General features: G+C 48.4%; 1 protein-coding gene across 4 annotated transcripts in view; it reads right to left on the bottom strand.

Moving 5' to 3' along the window:
• zfc3h1 (zinc finger C3H1-type containing) overlaps positions 1–22405 on the bottom strand; it is a 35670-nt gene extending 13265 nt beyond the window's left edge. For 2 of the 4 annotated variants that reach the window (XM_078256261.1, XM_078256264.1), the window contains exons 1-21: positions 21661–22405; positions 20569–21066; positions 19268–19476; positions 12433–12623; positions 11662–11906; positions 11082–11293; positions 10336–10459; positions 10122–10216; positions 9479–9661; positions 8744–8905; positions 7163–7300; positions 6607–6725; positions 5643–5780; positions 5039–5213; positions 4754–4876; positions 3633–4295; positions 3214–3323; positions 2701–2832; positions 2214–2335; positions 1976–2077; positions 1470–1598 (exon numbers count right to left, since the gene is read on the bottom strand). In XM_078256261.1, the coding sequence (XP_078112387.1) occupies positions 1470–1598; positions 1976–2077; positions 2214–2335; positions 2701–2832; positions 3214–3323; positions 3633–4295; positions 4754–4876; positions 5039–5213; positions 5643–5780; positions 6607–6725; positions 7163–7300; positions 8744–8905; positions 9479–9661; positions 10122–10216; positions 10336–10459; positions 11082–11293; positions 11662–11906; positions 12433–12623; positions 19268–19476; positions 20569–21066; positions 21661–22237 (4447 nt within the window). In that variant the 5' untranslated portion in view covers positions 22238–22405. The remainder of the gene's footprint in view (positions 1–1469; positions 1599–1975; positions 2078–2213; positions 2336–2700; positions 2833–3213; positions 3324–3632; positions 4296–4753; positions 4877–5038; positions 5214–5642; positions 5781–6606; positions 6726–7162; positions 7301–8743; positions 8906–9478; positions 9662–10121; positions 10217–10335; positions 10460–11081; positions 11294–11661; positions 11907–12432; positions 12624–19267; positions 19477–20568; positions 21067–21660) is intronic. The other 2 variants (XM_078256263.1, XM_078256262.1) reach the window with 2 other exon arrangements.
• Between the last annotated feature and the right edge of the window lie 444 nt (positions 22406–22849).

Below are 22849 nucleotides of genomic sequence, written 5' to 3'. Positions count from 1 at the left end.
AGCCACTGACAGAAATGTTCAAATTTCATTCATTCAATAAATTATTATTTTGTGTCTTAAATCCAACAGCCATGTTCATATCATCCCAACATCTGCAGCATCCTGAGCCTTGTTGGTTCCTAGGAAACCTCAGCCCAGAGTCATTTTATTCTCCCCAAAACAACTTTCCTTTTTATGTTTAAAGAACTATACAAAAAAGCAACGTGCTCTGTCCCTCGCAACAAAAATACAAAAGACATCGCAACTTTTATGGCAACTTTTTACAAAAGCTGCCTCAAAATCAGGCTGCAAAATCCTGGAGGGACTGATTAATGCTGTAACTGAGAGATAGTCTATATGTGTCTGTTCATTAAACATGTAGGCTACTATTACTGTAGAATATGACCAACCACAATTATACCATGGTCGCGCAGGCTTTTTTTTCACATCACTTTTTATTTGCCTAAATTAATAAAATATGTATCAATAATAATAAATGATGTATTGAAGCAATTCAAAATATGCTAGTGCACTTTTTATAAATTTGAATTCCGGAAAAAGTGGCTGGTAAAATTGTTCTTGGCCATCAGCTGTGTTCTTGGCCATCAGCCGCGTGCTTGGTCATCAGCCGCATTCTTGGCCATCAGCCGCGTGCTTGGCCATCAGCCGCGTGCTTGGCCATCAGCCGCGTGCTTGGCCATCAGCCGCGTGCTTGGCCATCAGCTGCGTGCTTGGCCATCAGCCGCGTTCTTGGCCATCAGCCGCGTGCTTGGCCATCAAGTGGTATTTCAGACTGGACGTGCTGCGATGATAGCTCAGTTCACAACGACCAAACACACAGATCACTTTGGTCTTGTCAATGGAACCATTTGGCAACTTTTTAAAAAGTAAACTTTCCATTCAGAATCTTATTAGCATCCATTTTGGCGTCTCGCGCTCGCCATCCACTCAAAACGTAACGTTAGCCTACTACTCTTTGGCCGGCTCGCAAGCCCAAACTAGTGTGTGCAGCGTGTCTGTTTAGTTTCTGGTCTAGCTAGATCCGGTGTGGTGTTGTAGTTTTTCTAACGTTACTAGTTGTTGCAACAGCATGTGAAAAAAACGACATAGTTTGCTAGGCCAAAAAGAACGTTAATCTCACGATAAATAAATTGACCCCGTTAAAATGGGTTTGTGTTAACGCCGTTAATAACGTGTTTAACTGACAGCACTAGTATATATCAATGTTTCAGCAGGAATGTGACCCAAAATATGTGAGAAATTAACATCTGCAGCAAAGATTACAGGTTGCCATTAGCGTTCAGAACGGTTTCATCTCACAGGGATTTCTTCTGCTTATTTGAAGCTTTGGTCACGTTTAACTTCCGGCTTTGTAACATTATAGATTATTATGATATATTATAGATGACAGAAACAGGTCAGAACAAACATGTTGTAAAGATCAGCAAATACTTTGGAAAAAAAAGTAGCATTTCTGTGGATGTCCTCACCGTGTCTCCCAGCTGTCAGCTGTCCTCCTGCAGACTCGTCCTCGCTGTCGTCCTCGGGACGCACGGCGCTCGGCACCGACGGCTTCGGTCGCCACCGCCTCGGCTCTTTCCACGTGGTGAACGGAGGGACTGCAGAGAAATCACAACGTTAGGTTACACCTATGGGGAATCAGTCATAGTATAGTATGTAGAGAGGGTTCTAATTATATTATATATATATATATATATATATATATAAAGTCATAGTATAGTATGTAGAGAGGGTTAATAATTATATATTATAAGAAAGGAGTTTATGACCTTGGTGGTTGGTGCACACACACACACATTAAACATTAAACATTAATAAGAAATAAATAACAAATATGCAAAGTAGGTGTTTAGTATAAGTAAAAAAAGGTGAATGGGTTGAGTGCAGAATGTAAGACATATATATAGTATGGATGTGTGTATGTATGTGTAATAGGCACATGATGAAGGGGACATGATGATGATGAGGTTCTCACCGTGTCGTTTACTTTCGTTCACTTTGCTGACGAGGAGGACGGCCTTCTGGTCCACGCCCATACGGTCCTTGTTTGTCCCAAACAGCTTCTTCATGTACTTTTCTACAGGAACAAACACTTTCTTCATGTACTTTTCTACAGGAACAAACACTTTCTTCATGTACTTTTCTACAGGAACAAACACTTCCTTCATGTACTTTTCTACCCAAACAAACAAGAGTGCGAGTACGAGGCCGACCTGTGCAGACGCTGACGTCATCGTACGAGCTGGACTCAGAGCAGCCAATCAGAGACAGGTTGTAGGACAGGATGTCCTGGAACAGCTGGTTTCCTGTCAGGGTGCAGTTCCTCATGTGCTGCCTAAAGAGACACAGACACATTATAGATTTCTCTTTCTCCAGATATGAAAGCATGAAGGACAGAGACAGATATATCTTTCTCCAGATATGAAGAACAGAAGGACAGATATGAAGGACAGAGAGAGATATATCTTTCTCCAGATATGAAGGACAGAGACAGATATGAAGGACAGATATGAATGACAGATATGAAGAACAGAAGGACAGATATGAAGGACAGATATGAAGAACAGAAGGACAGATATGAAGGACAGAGACAGATATGAAGGACAGATATGAAGGACAGAGACAGATATGAAGAACAGAAGGACAGATATGAAGGACAGATATGAAGGACAGAGAGTGTGATTAATAACAGGCTGTCACCATCTGCAGTCGTCGTCGTTGCAGGTTCCTGTCAGGTCGAAGCGACAGAAACACTTCCTGGGTTCAATGGTGTTGCTATGGGTAACAGAGCTCAGAGACAGCTTCTCCTTGGTCCTGTAGTACGGACTGAACCTGAGACACCCCACACACACACACACACACACACACACACACACACACACACACACACAGAGACAGAGACACAGACACACACACACACACACACACACACACAGATAGAGACACACAGAGACACACACACACACACACACACACACACACACACAGAGAGACACACACACACACACACACACACAGATAGAGACACACAGAGACACACACACACACACACACACACACACACACACACACACACACACACACACACACAGAGACACACACACACTTACTTTATACTCTCCATATATTTATATATCTACTTTGAGAATAGTCCTTGAAGAGGAACTGTGGTTTGATGTCTGATGGGTTAGACAGACGTTGCTGGGGGTGTACCTGTATGATCTGAAGACCAGCAGAGGGCTGTGATAGGACCCAAAGGGGACAGGTCTCAGATCTGAGGTCCCTGATTGGCTCGTAGCAGCGTCCACCTCCACTGAGACTGCCTGCACAGAGACAAAGAGAGAGAGACAGAGAGAGAGACAAACAAGAGAGAGAGACAGAGAGAGACAGAGACAGAGAGAGAGAGACAGACAGACAGAGAAAGAGAGACAGACAGAGAAAGAGAGACAGACAGAGAAAGAGAGAGAGAGACAGACAGAGAGAGACACAGAGAGAGAGAGACAGACAGAGACAGAGAGAGAGAGAGACAGACAGAGACAGACAGAAGATTTCAATATTGACCAAAATAATAGGGATTTCTCCTAGTGCAGATTAGACTTCCTGTGCGTGGGCTGTTTAGGTGTTGTGCTCACCGTGGCGGTGGCGGCCGTGGCGTGGAGCGGCTCCCCCACCGTGTGCAGCTCGCTCTGCAGCAGCTCTCCGAGCCGCGCCTGCTGCTGGTACCGCTGCTTCAGGGCGTCCACGTCCAGCCCGGCGAACACCTCGGCAGGCTCTGGCCCGCTGCCCGCAGCGTTGGCCGTCTGGCTGACGAGCATGTTGGCCGCTTTGTTGGCGGGGTTGTTGTTGGGCGGTTTGGCGTCTTTAGCCGGCGTGGCGCCCAGCTGCTCCAGGTGCGGTTTGGTGAAGGAGCAGCTGGACTGACGCAGCGAGTTCCTGCGAGTTCCTTTGACAGTGGCGGGCGCGGGCTCAGAGTCCTCGCCCTCTGGGATGTCCTCGCTGTCCAGCGTGAGTTTGTCCTGCGTGAGGTCGTGCAGCGAGGGCTGCGGCAGCGGGAAGGAGGGCGAGGGGGGCGGAGCCTGGCTCTGAGGCTCCGCGGCAGCAGCAGGCAGCGGGGGGGAGGCTCGCGCTGCAGGCTCTGCGGCCACGGCGCCCCCGGCTCGGTTGTGCAGCGCCTGAGCCTCCTTCAGCTTCTGGATTTTCAGAGCATACTCAGACTCCAGCTGCTGCAGACGACGCTTCTGGGACATCAGCTCGGAAAAGTGACGCTCGTCCACACGCTGCAGCTTCCTGACAGGCTGAGAGACACAGAGACAGAGGGAGAGAGACACAGACAGAGACACAGAGACGGAGAGAGAGAGACAGAGACGGAGACCGAGACAGAGAGAGAGAGAGAGACAGAGACACAGAGAGAGAGACAGAGAGCGAGACAGATGTTAAAGTCTAGAAACTGACTGTTTAATTCTGTTGATCAGTGTTGCATCAATGTAAACATAGTGTTGTACAGTGAGCATCTTTAAACTGTAGAGGTGTGGACATGTTTCTTGTTGACTATGGCTTTAGCAATTCCATGTGTCAAATGGTCATACTATTAAAGCCTCTTTACAGTGTGGAGAAGGATACATCACAGTTCAGTTTAAAGTCCAGTGGAATCTCTCTCTCTCTCTCTCTAATGAAATCCAGCAGAAACAGCAGCCTGTTTGTCTGCTCTGGATGGAGACTGTTAAGATTGGGAGGTGTACAGGGGTTCTCTCACCAGAGTCAGGCTGGACTGGTTCCTGCGTTTGGATCCTCTGGAGGCAGCCAGCTGAGTCAGCTCCTGCTCCAAGCACACAGCCAGGCTCTTCTTAATGGACACACGGTGCTCCACACGGTGCACCTGCACACCAAGTACAGTATGACGTAAGGGCAACCACATCCATGTGTGGTAGGGTGTGTGTGTGTGTGTGTGTGTGTGTGTGTGTGTGTGTGTGTGTGTGTGTGTGTGTGTGTGTGTCTGGTTGGTTGTGTGTGTCTGTGTGTGTCTCTGTGTCCGTCCCACCTGTTCCTGCAGCTTCTTGAGCAGCGTGCGGTTGGCGCTGACAATCTTCTCTGAGGCTGCCAGCTGTTCTCTCAGTTTGGACACTTTGGCCTCGGCCGCCTTCAGAGACTCTCTCTTCTTCAGCTCCTGCTGCAGCAGATGGCTCAGCACGGCCTCGTCCCTCTGCAGCAGCTCTCTGACACACACACACACACACACGTTATTCAATGTAACATTGCTTTATTCTATCTATCTATAGCTGTCTGCTGTCTGTGAGGGACACAGTATAAAAAGACACTGGGGGACAAGGCAACAACAATGTTAAAAAGGGCAATGGAAAAGCAGACCGAAAACGTGACATCAAAGTTGAAAAAAACACTGAGTGTCTCACCTGTGTCTGAGGACTCTCTGAGTGTCTCACCTGTGTCTGAGGACTCTGTGTCTGAGGACTCTGAGTGTCTCACCTGTGTCTGAGGACTCTCTGTGTCTGAGGACTCTCTGAGTGTCTCACCTGTGTCTGAGGACTCTCTGTGTCCCACCTGTGTCTGAGGTCTCTGTGTCTGAGGACTCTCTGTGTCTCACCTGTGTCTGGGGACTCTGTGTCTGAGGACTCTCTGTGTCTCACCTGTGTCTGAGGACTCTCTGCTCGGCCTCGGTGAGCTTCAGCTCGGCGGCGGCTTTGGCTGCGAAGTCTAGCGGCGAGTCGGAGACGACAGCAGAGACGGAGCTGCGAGGATCCTTCAGCATCTTCTGCTTCTCCCGGCTGCCAGAGGACACAGAGTTGGACACAGAGATGGACATGTAAGAAATGTCCCCACAGCAACATGAGGGGAAAGCCACGCCCACTGGAGGGTAAAACCATATGCATCTCCACAAAGAGAGCCTGGAGCTAGCTCATTACATCAAATATCAGCATCTCACTGCCCAAACAGCAGAAAACTTTATTTTAGCACCTCATGTCTACAAGAGACAAACAAGTTAGCCGTTAGTAATGCCGCGTTCTATTTACCTTGGAACTCGGAGGCCGGAGCTGGAAATCACGTCATACCCGAGTTGAACGCGTTCTATTTAAAAGTCAGATGTTCATTTTTGTCATTAGCTCGAGCCCGGTTAGCTATTGTTAGCAATACCAGTTGATAACAACGCATTACGCTGTTTTTTGTGCATGCAAACAGCGTAACAACATGTCCACAGGTAGAAGTTGAACATGCCTGTGTGAATGACTTAGTGACACAAATAAGACAGAAGTGCTTAACTTTATGTTACTGCAGCTTTCACAGCTGGTGATACAGGGACAGCCATGTTGGATTTTGAACTCTTGAGCTACTGCGAGGTTGTCCGAGTTCCAAGCTCGTAAATCTGAGGTCAGGGGGCGTGTTTACGACTTTGACCTCGTTAAAACAGAGTTGCGAGGTAAATAGAACGCGGCATAAGCTAATGTTGGGTGTGTTTACCTTGTGACCCTGTGTGTGTGTGTGTGTCTCTGTGTGTGTGTGTCTCTGTGTGTGTGTGTGTGCGTGCGTGTGTGTGTGTCTCTGTGTGTGTGTGTGTCTCTGTGTGTGTGTGTGTGTGTGTGTGTGTGTAGTTACCTAGCGATCTCCTCTTTGAGCAGCCTGTACTCTGCTCTCTTGGCTTCAGGCAGAGCCTCTGGAGTCCGGACCGGGTTGTTCTCCTTCTCGGAGGCCGAGGCTGCTTTCGGCTTCGCTGCCTGACATCACAAACACAACATGTCATGTGGCAGAGCTATTACTATAAACTAATTCTAGCAGCAACGGCATTACATCGACTCTCAAGTAGCACAAAGATTTAACATTACAAATCTACTAAACCAACATGAAAGTGAAAGGTAGTCTTGTGTGTAGAGCTGTCCCATTGCTGTGTAATAACATGCTAGTATCTGAGTGCCTCTCTAACACTACTTACTCTTAACATAAAGAGGCAGAATCACACTACTGAATGTTTCTAAACTAATATATCCATCTCTCTCTCTCTGTGTCTCTCTCTCTCTGTGTCTCTCTCTCTTTCTTTACATTCCTAATCTAAAAGATGTGAAGACTAAACAGAAGTAAATTCCTCTGTTTATTTTAAAAGTAGAAAGTAGGACTGAATGCATGCAGCCTGTGTGGCTGCTGTTTGCCGACTGACCTCCACGGTCCTTCGAGCCTCTTTGATCATGAACTCCAGCCCTCCGAAGGCCGGTGGCGTGGAGCTGCTGGCGTCCCCGTCCGACTCGCTGTCCTCCGAGTCGTTGAGAGAAACCACCACCGTCTTGTGTCGAGGCAGCTGCAGAAAACACCGAGACAACGTTATGATCCACATCTGTCCTAACATGTCTCTGTGTCTTCTCAATCACCTCCTGGAGACCGCTGCCCGACATGTCAACCCAGCTAACTGGGTTATTTACCTTATCTTCAGCCTTTACAGATAGAAATAGAAACACGCACCTATCCCCGTGGTTGTCCCCTATGTCCTGAGTTTTATTTTGAAAATATTTAAACTTTTTTTTTTTTTTTTAAGTTTTCTGACTTTTTCCTTCTTTCTTCCAACTTTTATATCAAAATGTTCACTATTTTTTTTATGACAATACTTAACGTGTCCATGTATTCTGAATCACAACGACTACTTCCTGTTGGTAAGGATGTGAAATCATTTTTCAGCCGTAACTTAAGGTTTAAAGATATAAAGTTAAACACAGTCGTCCCACCAATTCCTCTTTAAATGTAACAATTAATTATCAAATTATTCCAACTTTATTCTAAACTTTTTGTAAACTCTCTCTCCAGAGATTCCGACGTGTGGGCGCTGGGGTAGCTCACCTGGTGGAGCGTGCACCGAAGTCACAGGTTGGGTTTGGACCTGCGGCCTTTTGCTGCATGTCGTTTCCCCCCTCCCTCTAGTCTAGTCTGGCGGTCAGCACACCCAGCTCAGACTTTAAGATTCAACATTGGTCTAGGGAGTCTGCTCTGGATTTACTACTGACCAACGGCCATAGTTCAAATGACTCTACACCATTGGGTAGTCCTTCAACCAATCAGAGCAACGATCTGGGTGATGTAGCAGCGACAGCGGCATCACCGGTCATCAAGGTCATTGTGTTAAACCAGCCAATAGGGCGCCAGGTGGATAAGCCAGTTTGTGATTGGTCCCCGCAGATTAGTAACAGAAGCAGGACAGATAAGGTACAGAGTGCCGACTCTCTGACGTCTAAAGCGGTCCTATCTAATCTAAAAGGCCTCAGCGGTTCTGACTCGTTTCCTAAAGGTTTCTCCTCTCTGTGGTGTCTGCTGTGGTTATTTCCTGTCCTAAAGCATCAAACGTGTGGCCGGGTTGGATCAGTGGGTAGAGCAGGCGCACATATACTGAGAGGTTTATGCCTCGACGCAGAGGTCCAGAGTTTGAATCTAACCTGTGATGATTTCTTGCATGTCTTCCCCCCCTCTCTCTCCCCCCTTTCTCACCTAGCTGTCCTGTCAAATATTAAAGGCGGAAAAGCTCAAAAAAGAATCTTTAAATAAAGAAAAGAAAGCATCAACCATGCAGTTCAGATGAAAGAGACGTCAGACTTTATGTACGGTACTGGAAACATACGCTTGATGGTGTTTTAAGCCCCCAACGTTGCCTTCCAGGCAGCTAACGCTAACCCTAACCATTGCCGTGCTGCCTGGAAGGCGACGTTGGGGGCTTAAAACATCGAAGAAAGCTCTGTGATTGGCTCTGTGTTCTCACCACTAGCGGCGCTCTGGCAGCGTGGTGTCCTCTGCTGAACTTGTTGCTTCGTGACGGAGCGACGGCGTTCAGGCTGACGGAGCTCAGGTTCCCTCTGATTGGCTGCTGGACGGCTGCAGCTGGCGGACAGCTGGGAGACGCAGGGCTGCTGGAGATCTGGTCCTAGAGACAGAACACACAGCAGAACATCATGCACAGTCACACACAAAGTCACACACACACACACACACAAACAGCTGACTTCAGACTTGACTTGGACTCAAGCTCAAAGACTGGAGACTCGACTCAAAACTGTAAACATATGTCAGAAAATAATTGGCACTGCCCTCAACAGCATTGTGTATGAGGCCAGAGCCACACAGAGGGCCATGGAACACCACTCCCCCACTACACTCTGAGGTATGCCTCCTACCATCAGGAAGGAGGCAATTGCCCCTTGGGGACATTAAAGACATTTCAACTTCGACTTGGACTTCCAAAAAACTGACTTGTGAACATGTGTGGCAGCAACACATCCTGTCAGTTCGTTCTGCTCCCCGTCCAGATTTAATCAACTTCTACTCTCATTTTACAACGTTTTCTGCCTGTAATATTCAGCAACAAAAATTGCTCAAATTGATTTTTTTTCCCCTCAAAACATCCAAACTTTTGTCCCAGTATTTCCCCCAAAATATTCCAACTTCTGTCTTGTGAAAGGTAAACTAGTTAACCCTGAAAGCATGCAGCCCTTCCTACCTCTGGCGCAGCCACTCTCTTGTTGGCCATGGACATGAGGCAGGTCTCCCGGAGCAGCATCTCCTCCTCCTCTTCCTCGTCAGCGAAGGGCGGTTTGGGCGGAGGCTCGGCCTCGTCAGGGGGAGGGGGGAGAGGGGGGGGCGGGGGGTGGAGCAGGGGGGGGAGGAACGGTTGACACAAGTCCTGACGGAGACAGGAAGAGAAGACGTTACATCTCGGCTTCATTCATCACTCTGAGACTGGCTTCACTAACCTGACATAGGACACGCTGGAACATTCTTAAAAGGGCAACAAAGACGTCCAAAAAGGCCACAAAATACGCAGCAAAAGGCCACAAAATACGCAGCAAAAGGCCACAAAGTAGGGGAAGAAAAAACATTAAAAAAAGGCGACAAAAAGGGCGATGAAAACCCAGAAAAAGAGCAAAAGATAACAGTGGACCATATGACAGTTCCTAAACATTGGCCATCAGAGTGAAGAGGAAGAAGAGGGGTGATGAAGAGGAAGAAGAGGGGGATGAAGAGGAAGAAGAGGAGGATGAAGAGGAAGACGAGGAAGAGGAAGAGGAAGAAGAGGAGGATGACGAGGAAGATGAGGAAGAGGAGGATGAAGAAGAGGAGGAGGAGGAAGAGGAAGAGCCTACCAGTCCTAACGGAGGGCAGTCAGCGGCGTACAGCGCCAGGCGAGGGAACGCTGCCGGGTCGTCTGGAGGCAGAGAGCTGTGACTCGGAGACGCCACTGGAACACAACACCACCATCACAACAACACCACCATCATCAACAACACAACATTAGCTACACTCAGGTTTACTGCTGCTGTATGAGACAGACAGACAGACAGGCAGACGTAGTCTCACCTGGCGAGCCCGTCTCACTGTCCGTGTCCATGGCGACCTCGTCGTAGTTGTCGTACTGGTAGAGGTTCCCCGAGGCGTCCAGACCCTGTTTCCCTGCTGACTTCCTGTGCTCTCGGTCTCTGGACTAAACACACAGGAGTCATCCAACATCATCTTCTCATCCAACTTCTTACACACACACACACACACACACACATCAGAAACACACTCTACCTCTGTTGGTGTCTGATGGGACAACAGTCTGTGAAACTGGTCCAGTATTAAACCAGAACCAAGCTGTAATGTTACCCTACAGGACTAATGTTCAGCAGCAGTTAGAGTCACTTACCCACCAGACTCCATGTAAATAATCAGGACATTTATCATGGTAAAACACACTTCATTCAAAGTGGACAGAAACTAAATCAAACTATCAAAAGCCGTCTTGGTTCATCTTTCCACTGTTCCAACAATCACCACTCTGGTTTGGTTGAAATAAACCCTTAAAGAGCCCATTTACATGTGGAAATATGCTGGCTCTATACACGCCAAAAGTCCTGATTATTTACATGGAGTCTGGTGGGTTTGGTGATGGTGATTTTGGGGCTGTTTCATGTTAAACTAAAAGGATCTTACTCTTTAACTAAAAGGTCTATCATCATCTGAGCCTGTCAGAACTTTTAGTGGACACTAACTGATGGTTTAAGCTAGTTTCTTTAGGTTGAAAGACTTCCCTAGGTATTAAAAGTAGATGGTCTGAGTCTCACTTTGCTGCGCGTCCTGGCCTTCCCTCCCACCAGCTTCATGAAGCGGTTGTACTGCTCGTCCTGATTGGACAGGTCTCGGATGCGTCTGATCTCGTCCTCTCGTTTGCGTCGCTCCTCCTCTTCCTGTCTGCGTTTCTCCTCCTGCTCCCTCTGCTGCTGCAGCTTCCAGGTCCTCAGCTGCTGCTTCCTGAAGGCCTGCTTGGCTGCCGAGCCTGGCGGGGAACCACACCAACATTATCAGTATTAAACATTAACACCAGGGTCTGCCCTGCTGTTACGAAGTTCAGGTGCAGGACCCCAGCTGAATGAATGGAAAACCAATGTGAGCATCAAAACTCACTCTTCTTGGCAAGTTCTGTCTTTTAGATTTTCCAATATTCGAGACATAATGTCTGATTATTATTAATATTATTATAATAATAATAATACGAATACGAATGTTTCCATGCTGGGCAGTGAAGATGCAGTGTGTGTCCAAGACTGTATAATCTTTGTGACTTTTGAGGTTTTTTTATGCTGTTAATCTGAAAAAGGGCTCTTCCATGAGTGGGTAGTAAGATAAGATAAATGAGCGTCTCACCGGGACTGATCATCTTCTTGGCTGCGTGAGTCTTCCCAGCAGCGCTGCGTCTCTCCAGCGGGGCCTTGGGGCCTGGTTTAGGGCTGGCTTTGGGCCGGTCTCGGTCTCTGTCTGCAGCTCTGGGCCCGGCCTTGCTCCGATCCCGATCCTTGTCCAGAGCTCTGGACCTGGTTCTGCTCCGGTCTGCAGCAGCGGAGGCAGCAGCAGCAGCAGCAGCGGACGCAGACCGGGTGACTCTCTGCCTGCTGGTACGGGGGGGATATGAGATATTTTATTCATGTGTCATGCCACTGAGTGGCCCATCCCACAACACACTCTATTCTTCAGTTTGTGCAGAGTAAAGAATATTACAGCAGCCACAACACAGTAGTATAACCCAGAAACCAAATCAATAAACATTTCATACATAAAACCAGACTGGATATATCATATCCTGATTTACACCGAGTGACCGACAGACAGCCGGCTTGGTATGGATGATTCTCTGTCTGGGAGAGACTTTCCTCTTATTTTGGAAAGCCAAAAAGTCGAGGGTGCTCAGGAAGGTCATCAGATGGTTGAAGGTGCTCTTTGTGGTCGGGAAGTCAATTAAGTATAGAAAAAAAGCAAAGTCCAAGGCACTCTTCTTCAAAATGATATAAGAAGCAACCCACGCGCAGCAGCACAGACAGCCTTCTTCTCCCTGGGTCTTTACAGCCAGTACAATACAGCCTCATCTAACACTACTACTCTGACTTAGCAGCGATCCTATTGGCCGGTGGATCCTCCTACCTGCCGGGCGGCGTGGTGGGCGTGGCTGCAGGGCTGGCGCTCTTCTTCTCCTGGACCACTTTAGTGATGCGGTCTTTGCTCTTCTTCATCACCTGCTGCTCCTTCTGCTGCCACTTCTTACTGGCCGACTGCAGGGCCAGGAGGCGCAGCTGCAGCTCCGACAGCTCCTCCTCCTCCACCTTCACCACGGGCTGAGACACAGACACACACATTAGACAGCTACTACTCCTCCTCCTCCACCTTCATCACGGGCTGAGACACAGACACACACATTAGACAGCTGCTCATCCTCGGGCCGAGATACAAACACACACATTACACAGGATGCTTTAAGACGGTGTGTGTGTGTATGTGTGTTCTTGTTTATAGTGTGTGTTGGGGCAGTGTGTCTGTGTGTGTGTGTTCTTGTTTATAGTGCGTGTTGGGGCCGTGTGTCTCTGTGTGTGTTTGTTCTTGTTTATAGTGCGTGTTGGGGCCGTGTGTCTGTGTGTGTTCTTGTTTATAGTGCGTGTTGGGGCCATGTGTCTCTGTGTGTGTGTTCTTGTTTATAGTGCGTGTTGGGGCCGTGTGTCTCTCTGTGTGTGTTCTTGTTTATAGTGCGTGTTGGGGCCATGTGTCTGTGTGTTCTTGTTTATAGTGCGTGTTGGGGCCGTGCGTGTCAGGGGTTCTTGTTTATAGTGCGTGTTGGGGCCGTGTGTCTGTGTTCTTGTTTATAGTGCGTGTTGGGGCCGTGTGTCTCTCTGTGTGTGTTCTTGTTTATAGTGCGTGTTGGGGCAATGTGTGTGTGTGTTCTTGTTTATAGTGCGTGTTGTGGCTGTGTGTCTGTGTGTGTTCTTGTTTATAGTGTGTGTTGGGGCCGTGTGTCTGTGTTCTTGTTTATAGTGCGTGTTGGGGCCGTGCGTGTCAGGGGTTCTTGTTTATAGTGCGTGTTGGGGCCGTGCGTGTCAGGGGTTCTTGTTTATAGTGCGTGTTGGGGCCGTGTGTGTGTGTTCTTGTTTATAGTGCGTGTTGGGGCCGTGTGTCTCTCTGTGTGTGTTCTTGTTTATAGTGCGTGTTGGGGCCGTGCGTGTGTCTGTGTTCTTGTTTATAGTGCGTGTTGGGGCCGTGCATCTGTGTGTGTTCTTGTTTATAGTGCGTGTTGGGGCCGTGTGTCTGTGTGTGTTCTTGTTTATAGTGCGTGTTGGGGCCGTGCGTGTCTGTGTTCTTGTTTATAGTGCGTGTTGGGGCCGTGCGTGTGTCTGTGTTCTTGTTTATAGTGCGTGTTGGGGCCGTGCGTGTGTCTGTGTTCTTGTTTATAGTGCGTGTTGGGGCCGTGTGTCTGTGTGTTCTTGTTTATAGTGCGTGTTGGGGCCGTGTGTCTCTCGGTGTGTGTTCTTGTTTATAGTGCGTGTTGGGGCCGTGCATGTGTCTGTGTTCTTGTTTATAGTGCGTGTTGGGGCCGTGTGTCTGTGTGTGTTCTTGTTTATAGTGCGTGTTGGGGCAGTGTGTCTGTGTGTGTTCTTGTTTATAGTGCGTGTTGGGGCCGTGCGTGTGTCAGGGGTTCTTGTTTATAGTGCGTGTTGGGGCCGTGCGTGTGTCTGTGTTCTTGTTTATAGTGCGTGTGTCTGTGTGTGTGTGTTCTTGTTTATAGTGCGTGTTGGGGCCGTGTGTCTGTGTGTGTGTTCTTGTTTATAGTGCGTGTTGGGGCCGTGTGTCTGTGTGCGTTCTTGTTTATAGTGCGTGTTGGGGCCGTGTGTCTGTGTGTGTTCTCGTTTATAGTGTGTGTTGGGGCCGTGCGTCTCTCTGTGTGTGTGTTCTTGTTTATAGTGCGTGTTGGGGCCGTGTGTCTGTGTGTGTTCTTGTTTATAGTGCATGTTGGGGCCGTGTGTCTGTGTGTGTTCTTGTTTATAGTGTGTGTTGGGGCCGTGTGTCTGTGTTCTTGTTTATAGTGTGTGTTGGGGCCGTGTGACTGTGTTCTTGTTTATAGTGCGTGTTGGGGCAGTGTGTCTGTGTGTGTTCTTGTTTATAGTGCGTGTTGGGGCCGTGTGTCTGTGTGTGTTCTTGTTTATAGTGCGTGTTGGGGCCGTGCATGTGTCTGTGTTCTTGTTTATAGTGCGTGTTGGGGCCGTGTGTCTGTGTGTGTGTGCGTGTTCTTGTTTATAGTGCGTGTTGGGGCAGTGTGTCTGTGTGTGTGTTCTTGTTTATAGTGTGTGTTGGGGCCGTGTGTCTGTGTGTGTGTTCTTGTTTATAGTGTGTGTTGGGGCCGTGTGTCTGTGTGTGTTCTTGTTTATAGTGCGTGTTGGGGCCGTGTGTCTCTGTGTGTGTGTGTTCTTGTTTATAGTGCGTGTTGGGGCAGTGTGTCTCTGTGTGTGTGTGTTCTTGTTTATAGTGCGTGTTGGGGCCATGCGTCTCTCTGTGTGTGTGTGTTCTTGTTTATAGTGCATGTTGGGGCAGTGTGTCTGTGTGTGTTCTTGTTTATAGTGCGTGTTGGGGCCGTGTGTCTCTGTGTGTTCTTGTTTACAGAGCACGTTGGGGCCGTACGTCTCTCTGTGTTCTTGTTTATAGTGCGTGTTGGGGCCGTGTGTCTGTGTGTTCTTGTTTATAGTGCACGTTGGGGCCGTGCGTCTCTGTGTTCTTGTTTATAGTGCGTGTTGGGGCCATGCGTCTCTGTGTGTGTGTTCTTGTTTATAGTGCGTGTTGGGGCAGTGTGTCTGTGTGTTCTTGTTTATAGTGCGTGTTGGGGCCGTGCGTCTCTCTGTGTTCTTGTTTATAGTGCGTGTTGGGGCCGTGCGTCTCTCTGTGTTCTTGTTTATAGTGCGTGTTGGGGCCATGCGTCTCTCTGTGTTCTTGTTTATAGTGCGTGTTGGGGCCATGCGTCTCTGTGTGTCTGTGTGTGTTCTTGTTTATAGTGCGTGTTGGGGAAGTGTGTCTGTGTGTGTGTTCTTGTTTATAGTGCGTGTTGGGGCAGTGTGTCTGTGTGTGTGTTCTTGTTTATAGTGCGTGTTGGGGCAGTGTGTCTGTGTGTGTTCTTGTTTATAGTGCGTGTTGGGGCCGTGTGTCTGTGTGTGTTCTTGTTTATAGTGCGTGTTGGGGCCGTGTGTCTCTGTGTGTGTCTGTGTTCTTGTTTATAGTGCACGTTGGGGCCGTGCGTCTCTCTGTGTTCTTGTTTATAGTGCGTGTTGGGGCCATGCGTCTCTCTGTGTTCTTGTTTATAGTGCGTGTTGGGGCCATGCGTCTCTGTGTGTGTGTGTGTGTTCTTGTTTATAGTGCGTGTTGGGGCAGTGTGTCTGTGTGTGTTCTTGTTTATAGTGCGTGTTGGGGCCGTGTGTCTCTCGGTGTGTTCTTGTTTATAGTGCGTGTTGGGGCAGTGTGTCTGTGTGTGTGTTCTTGTTTATAGTGCGTGTTGGGGCCGTGCGTCTCTCTGTGTTCTTGTTTATAGTGCGTGTTGGGGCCGTGCGTCTCTCTGTGTGTGTGTGTTCTTGTTTATAGTGCGTGTTGGGGCCGTGCGTCTCTCTGTGTTCTTGTTTATAGTGCGTGTTGGGGCCATGCGTCTCTGTGTGTGTGTGTGTGTTCTTGTTTATAGTGTGTGTTGGGGAAGTGTGTCTGTGTGTATGTTCTTGTTTATAGTGCGTGTTGGGGCAGTGTGTCTGTGTGTGTGTTCTTGTTTATAGTGCGTGTTGGGGCAGTGTGTCTGTGTGTGTGTTCTTCTTTATAGTGCGTGTTGGGGCAGTGTGTGTTCTTGTTTATAGTGCGTGTTGGGGCCGTGCGTCTCTCTCTGTGTGTGTGTGTGTTCTTGTTTATAGTGCGTGTTGGGGCCGTGTGTCTGTGTGTGTTCTTGTTTATGGTGCGTGTTGGGGCCGTGCGTCTCTCTGTGTTCTTGTTTATAGTGTGTGTTGGGGCCGTGTGTCTGTGTGTGTTCTTGTTTATAGTGTGTGTTGGGGCCGTGTGTCTGTGTGTGTTCTTGTTTATAGTGTGTGTTGGGGGCCATGTGTCTGTGTGTGTTCTTGTTTATAGTGCGTGTTGGGGGCTGTGCGTCTGTGTGTTCTTGTTTATAGTGCGTGTTGGGGCCGTGTGTCTCTGTGTGTGTCTGTGTTCTTGTTTATAGTGTGTGTTGGGGCCGTGTGTCTGTGTGTGTTCTTGTTTATAGTGCGTGTTGGGGCCGTGTGTCTGTGTTCTTGTTTATAGTGTGTGTTGGGGCCATGTGTCTGTGTGTGTTCTTGTTTATGGTGCGTGTTGGGGCTGTGCGTCTGTGTGTGTTCTTGTTTATAGTGCGTGTTGGGGCCGTGCGTCTCTCTGTGTGTGTGTGTTCTTGTTTATAGTGCGTGTTGGGGCCATGTGTCTGTGTTCTTGTTTATAGTGCGTGTTGGGGCCGTGCGTCTCTGTGTGTGTGTATTCTTGTTTATAGTGCGTGTTGGGGGCGTGCGTCTGTGTGTGTTCTTGTTTATAGTGCGTGTTGGGGCCGTGTGTCTGTGTTCTTGTTTATAGTGCGTGTTGGGGCCGTGTGTCTCTCGGTGTGTGTTCTTGTTTATAGTGCGTGTTGGGGCAGTGTGTCTGTGTTCTTGTTTATAGTGCGTGTTGGGGCCGTGTGTCTGTGTTCTTGTTTATAGTGTGTGTTGGGGCCGTGTGTCTGTGTGTGTTCTTGTTTATAGTGTGTGTTGGGGCCGTGTGTCTGTGTGTGTTCTTGTTTATAGTGTGTGTTGGGGCCGTGTGTCTGTGTGTGTTCTTGTTTATAGTGCGTGTTGGGGCTGTGCGTCTGTGTGTGTTCTTGTTTATAGTGCGTGTTGGGGCCGTGCGTCTCTGTGTGTGTGTGTGTTCTTGTTTATAGTGCGTGTTGGGGCCATGTGTTTGTGTTCTTGTTTATAGTGCGTGTTGGGGCCGTGCGTCTCTGTGTGTGTGTGTTCTTGTTTATAGTGCGTGTTGGGGCCGTGTGTCTGTGTTCTTGTTTATAGTGCATGTTGGGGCCGTGTGTCTGTGTGTGTTCTTGTTTATAGTGCGTGTTGGGGCCGTGTGTCTGTGTGTGTTCTTGTTTACAGAGCACGTTGGGGCCGTACGTCTCTCTGTGTTCTTGTTTATAGTGCGTGTTGGGGCTGTGAGTCTCTCTGTGTTCTTGTTTATAGTGCGTGTTGGGGCAGTGCGTCTCTCTGTGTGTGTGTGTGTTCTTGTTTATAGTGCGTGTTGGGGCCGTGCGTCTCTCTGTGTATGTGTGTTCTTGTTTATAGTGCGTGTTGGGGCAGTGTGTCTGTGTGTTCTTGTTTATAGTGCGTGTTGGGGCAGTGTGTCTGTGTGTGTGTTCTTATATATAGTGCGTGTTGGGGCAGTGTGTGTTCTTGTTTATAGTGCGTGTTGGGGCCATGTGTCTGTGTTCTTGTTTATAGTGCGTGTTGGGGCTGTGTGTCTGTGTGTGTTCTTGTTTATAGTGCGTGTTGGGGCTGTGAGTCTCTCTGTGTTCTTGTTTATAGTGCGTGTTCGGGGCCGTGCGTCTCTCTGTGTGTGTGTGTTCTTGTTTATAGTGCGTGTTGGGACCGTGGGTCTGTGTGTGTTCTTGTTTATAGTGCGTGTTGGGGCCGTGTTTCTCTCTCTGTGTGTGTGTGCTTGTTTATAGTGCGTGTTGGGGCCGTGTGTTCTTGTTTATAGTGCGTGTTGGGGCAGTGTGTCTGTGTGTGTGTTCTTATATATACTGCGTGTTGGGGCAGTGTGTAGTCTTGTTTATACTGCGTGTTGGGGCCATGTGTCTGTGTTCTTGTTTATAGTGCGTGTTGGGGCCGTGGGTCTGTGTGTTCTTGTTTATAGTGCGTGTTGGGGCCGTGTGTCTCTCTGTGTGTGTGTGTGTGTTCTTGTTTATAGTGCGTGTTGGGGCTGTGAGTCTCTCTGTGTTCTTGTTTATAGTGTGTGTTGGGGCCGTGCGTCTCTCTGTGTGTGTGTGTGTGTTCTTGTTTATAGAGCGTGTTGGGGCCGTGTGTCTGTGTGTGTGTGTGTTCTTGTTTATAGTGCGTGTTGGGGCCGTGTGTCTGTGTGTGTGTGTTCTTGTTTATAGTGCGTGTTGGGGCCGTGTGTTCTTGTTTATAGTGTGTGTTGGGGCAGTGTGTCTGTGTGTGTGTTCTTATATATACTGCGTGTTGGGGCAGTGTGTCTGTGTTCTTGTTTATAGTGCGTGTTGGGGCCGTGCGTCTCTCTGTGTGTGTGTGTGTGTTCTTGTTTATAGTGCGTGTTGGGGCCGTGTGTCTCTCTCTGTGTGTGTGTGTTCTTGTTTATAGTGCGTGTTGGGGCCGTGTGTCTGTGTGTTCTTGTTTATAGTGCGTGTTGGGGCCGTGTGTCTCTCTGTGTGTGTGTGTGTGTGCTTGTTTATAGTGCGTGTTGGGGCCGTGTGTCTGTTCTTGTTTATAGTGCGTGTTGGGGCCGTGTGTCTGTGTGTGTGTTCTTGTTTATAGAGCGTGTTGGGGCCGTGTGTCTCTCTGTGTGTGTGTCTTGTTTATAGTGTGTGTGTGTCTTGTTTATAGTGTGTGTTGGGGCCGTGTGTCTCTCTGTGTGTGTGTGTGTGTGTGTGTGTTCTTGTTTATAGTGCGTGTTGGGGCTGTGTCTCTCTCTGTGTGTGTGTGTTCTTGTTTATAGTGCGTGTTGGGGCTGTGTCTCTCTCTGTGTGTGTGTGTTCTTGTTTATAGTGCGTGTTGGGGCCGTGTGTCTGTGTGTTCTTGTTTATAGTGCGTGTTGGGGCTGTGTCTCTCTCTGTGTGTGTGTGTTCTTGTTTATAGTGCGTGTTGGGGCCGTGTGTCTGTGTGTTCTTGTTTATAGTGCGTGTTGGGGCCGTGTGTCTGTGTGTGTTCTTGTTTATAGTGCGTGTTGGGGCCGTGTGTCTCACCTTGTCAGGAGAGAGGACCGAGTCCTCGCTGGAGGCAGACGACTCTCTCCGACACAAACAACGTTTAGTTTTCTCTTCTCCATCTGTTTCCTCTCCGCCGCAGCACACGCACGCCGTCTTCTTCTTCTCCTCCTCCAACAACTCTTCTTCAGCTTCTGCTTCAACTTCTGCTTCAGCTTCTGCAGCGACTTCTTCTTCTTCTTCACCCGCTGACACACAGGAAAAGAACCACACGGACTCAAAAGAACGTCACAAACAGCAACAAAAACGTCGACAACGTGCCCAAAACGGCAAGAATACCAGATAAAGGGTCCCAAAGATCCCCCGCGGATCCTCATACTGATACCTGTCATATAATAATATGTTTACAGTGACTTTTATTGATGATCAGCTGACCTCCTACTTCACACCATCACAGCTGTCTCTGATCGGTAGATCAGCGTTTATAAAGCCCTCTCTGATTGGTAGATCAGCCTTTATAAAGCCCTCTCTGACTGGTAGATCAGCCTAGATTTAGGGAGAGCCTAAAGGTCATTTAGCGTAACTTCCGGCCGTAGCTGTAACATCTAGGGCTGCACAATCTATACTTTCATCGTCAAAAATCTCAGCTGGAGTAATAAAAGCGTCATTAACGCTGCGACCCATCGTGATGGACAACACAGATTATTGTGTTAGTTCAAAGAAAATGTCAGCAGAAACTGCACTTAAAATATAACGGCCACTCTTTAGCGCTGCCTTTTTGTGTTCAATTAGATTTTCAATTAGCCTGGACGCCAGCCGAACTTAGCCCCGCCCACAGCATTTGAAGTGGGGAAGTTGGGTCTGGACTTGTTCCGTTGTGGAGCAACTGTACTCGACCAGAGCTGTTTGGACCAATCAAATTGTCAGGGCGGGCTTTATAGGATGATGGACAGATGATCAACCAGAATGTAAAGCCTGCCTTTGACTTGCAGCTTCTGTGACATCTGTCTCCGCTCTGATTGGTTGTAGGTCTATCCAATGAGTGCAGAGGCATTTTGTTTCCTGGTTGGGTTGAAACACGCCCCATAATCCGCCCAATGGAGCAGAACCAGACTCAGATTCTGACTAGAACCTGAGGAGGACCACATCGATAGTTTTCAATTTATTCAATAAAAGAAAGTTGGAAATGATTTCCTGTCATTAGTTTTAAATCCAACGAGCAGTTTAAAAGCAGCCCAACTGAGAACATATAACAACCGATATTTACCAACGTTAGTGCATATTTTCCTCATATGGTGCAGCCCTAAAAGCAGCTCTCTTCCTGCTTCCTGGTTGCTTACCGTCCCTGTCAGCGGCTCCTTTCTCGTTCTCGCCACCCTTGTTCCTCAGCTGGTCCAGGCTGGCGGGCCGTGGCAGCTTCAGGCGCAGAGGCTTGATGTTGAACGCCTGGAACACTTTCTTCTCTTTCTCTTCCAGCTGGGCCGCTTCCTCTGCAGCTGCAGCCAGACCTGGACTCTGAGCAGGACTCTGAGCCAGACCTGGACCCTGAGTCTGAGCTGGACCCTGAGCAGGACCCTGAGTCTGAGCCGGACCCTGAGTCTGAGCCGAATCCTGAGGCTCTGGGTCTGGTTTGGGGTCTGTAACACTGGCAGGAGGGTCTGGCTTTTGGTCCCCTTTGGGCTCCAGAGCCAGGGTCTCCTCTTTGCGGATGCACTCCAGCTCCAGCTGGATCTGCTTATACTTGGACAGAAGGTCCTCGAAGGACTCGTCAACACTGTTGTCTGGTTTAGAAACACTGTGAGCGGGTTTCCTTCCCGGGTTCCTCCCCGCCTGCTTCTCTGAACACACACGTTAAAGAAAGTCACCTGCTCAGCACTTCCTCCATTCACCAGATAGATCAGATCCACCTTAGTGTTCCACTATGGGGAAAACATTGGGCTAACCCCCACACTGCTGCCATACCATCACAAACACACTGGACAGACAGACACACAGACAGACATCATACATACATACATATAGACAGACACACATCATACATACAGACAGGCAGACATACAGACAGACACACATCATACAGACAGACAGACAGACACACACACACACACGTAAATGTACTTGGTTACATTCCACTGATAAGATGTCATCGTTTCATAAGTTTCATTTCCTGTCAAACACATTCACAGCTGAGCAGAGAACATGTAGTCCACCCAGGAAGCTGATAGGTTGGTTGTCATTAAGCACATTTACTCAACTTTATAATACTTTACTTTACTACTGGAAGTTAACATGCAGACCGGTAACCCTTTCTACACTGTGGTATTAGTATAATAACGGCTTACAGGTTCAGTACGTCACATTAGGATGATCTACGTTGTCCTGTAGGTTAATTCAATCACATTAAATCCCTCATGGAGTAAATGAAAGGATACGTTTTCTCGAGGGAGAGTCCTTGTTACCGTGACTCTCTGCGGGCCCATAACGACCGCCGGGGGGACCTCGGGTGTTTCCGCCGCCCCGGCCGCCTCGGCTCCATCCCCCGCGGCCACCGTTCGGCATGGCCCGGTGTCGGAACCGGCCCAGGGCACCGTGGCTCCGCTCCCAGAAGCTGGTCCTCGGGTTCGGGGCTCCGTGGGGCCCGAGAAGCAGCAGCGGTGGCGGCGGCGGCGTGTTGGAGGCGGCGGGAGGCCGCTCGGGCCCGCTCGGACCGCACTGCTGCCGGTGGCTCAGGGGGAACGGCTCGTGCGCGTGAGGTCCGCGGTTGTACGGTGGCATCAAGTGTCTGAAGTCTGGCGGCGGGTGCCCCATGTGTGGCAGCATGTTGTGCGGGCGTTGGTGAGGTTTTCGGGACCGTTGAGAAGCGCCGCGGCCGCGTCCGCGAGCGGGCCTACTACCGTTACCATCCCCCCGCCGGAGCGGCACACTCTCCTCGGTTTCATCATCGCAGATCTCTCCGTCTTCCAGCTCGCGCTCCTCTCTGGGAGACCGGCTTTCCGTGTTTAAATCCATCTGGTACTAAAGTCCAAACTAACAGCTGTCTGCCGGCTGTCAACTCATCGGACTGAAGCCGTTAAATTCATGTTTCACCGGACAAACAGTCGGTAATCGGTCCGCTCTGACGGTTAGCTAAGACAGCTAGCTAGCGTCTTCTCTGCTGACTGCTGCTCTCATCCAAGTCTCGCGATACAGAACGAGACTGGCGAGGCAGGAAGCTGTCCATATAAGGACCAAGAAGAAGGAACTTTTTTATTCAATGCTTTCAAATACAAAAACAGGCATTTTTATATCGCTTAACATTTTATAAATAATTCTAAGCAGCATACAAATAAAATATAGGAAATAACAAAATAAAATAAAACAATAAGAAAACAGTATGAAGAAACAAACACTTTTACTACATTTTTTTTAAAGACAACAAAGCTTGAAGTCAACTTAAATAAACGACATTTGGGAATATCAAATTTACGAATAATATATATATATATATATATAATAATATTAAAAATATGTTTTATTTAAAATATGTTATAATATAATATAAAACTGAAATATATAAATACTGTATAATGAACTGTAACTGTGTCTCTATTTAACAAATAATCATAACAGAAAACGTGAAGA

The sequence above is a fragment of the Sander vitreus genome, chromosome 8 (assembly GCF_031162955.1).
Source record: "Sander vitreus isolate 19-12246 chromosome 8, sanVit1, whole genome shotgun sequence".
NCBI classification, from domain to species: Eukaryota; Metazoa; Chordata; class Actinopteri; order Perciformes; family Percidae; genus Sander; species Sander vitreus.
Note: the sequence above shows the minus strand (reverse complement) of the source record. Positions and strands in the feature narration are given on the sequence as shown.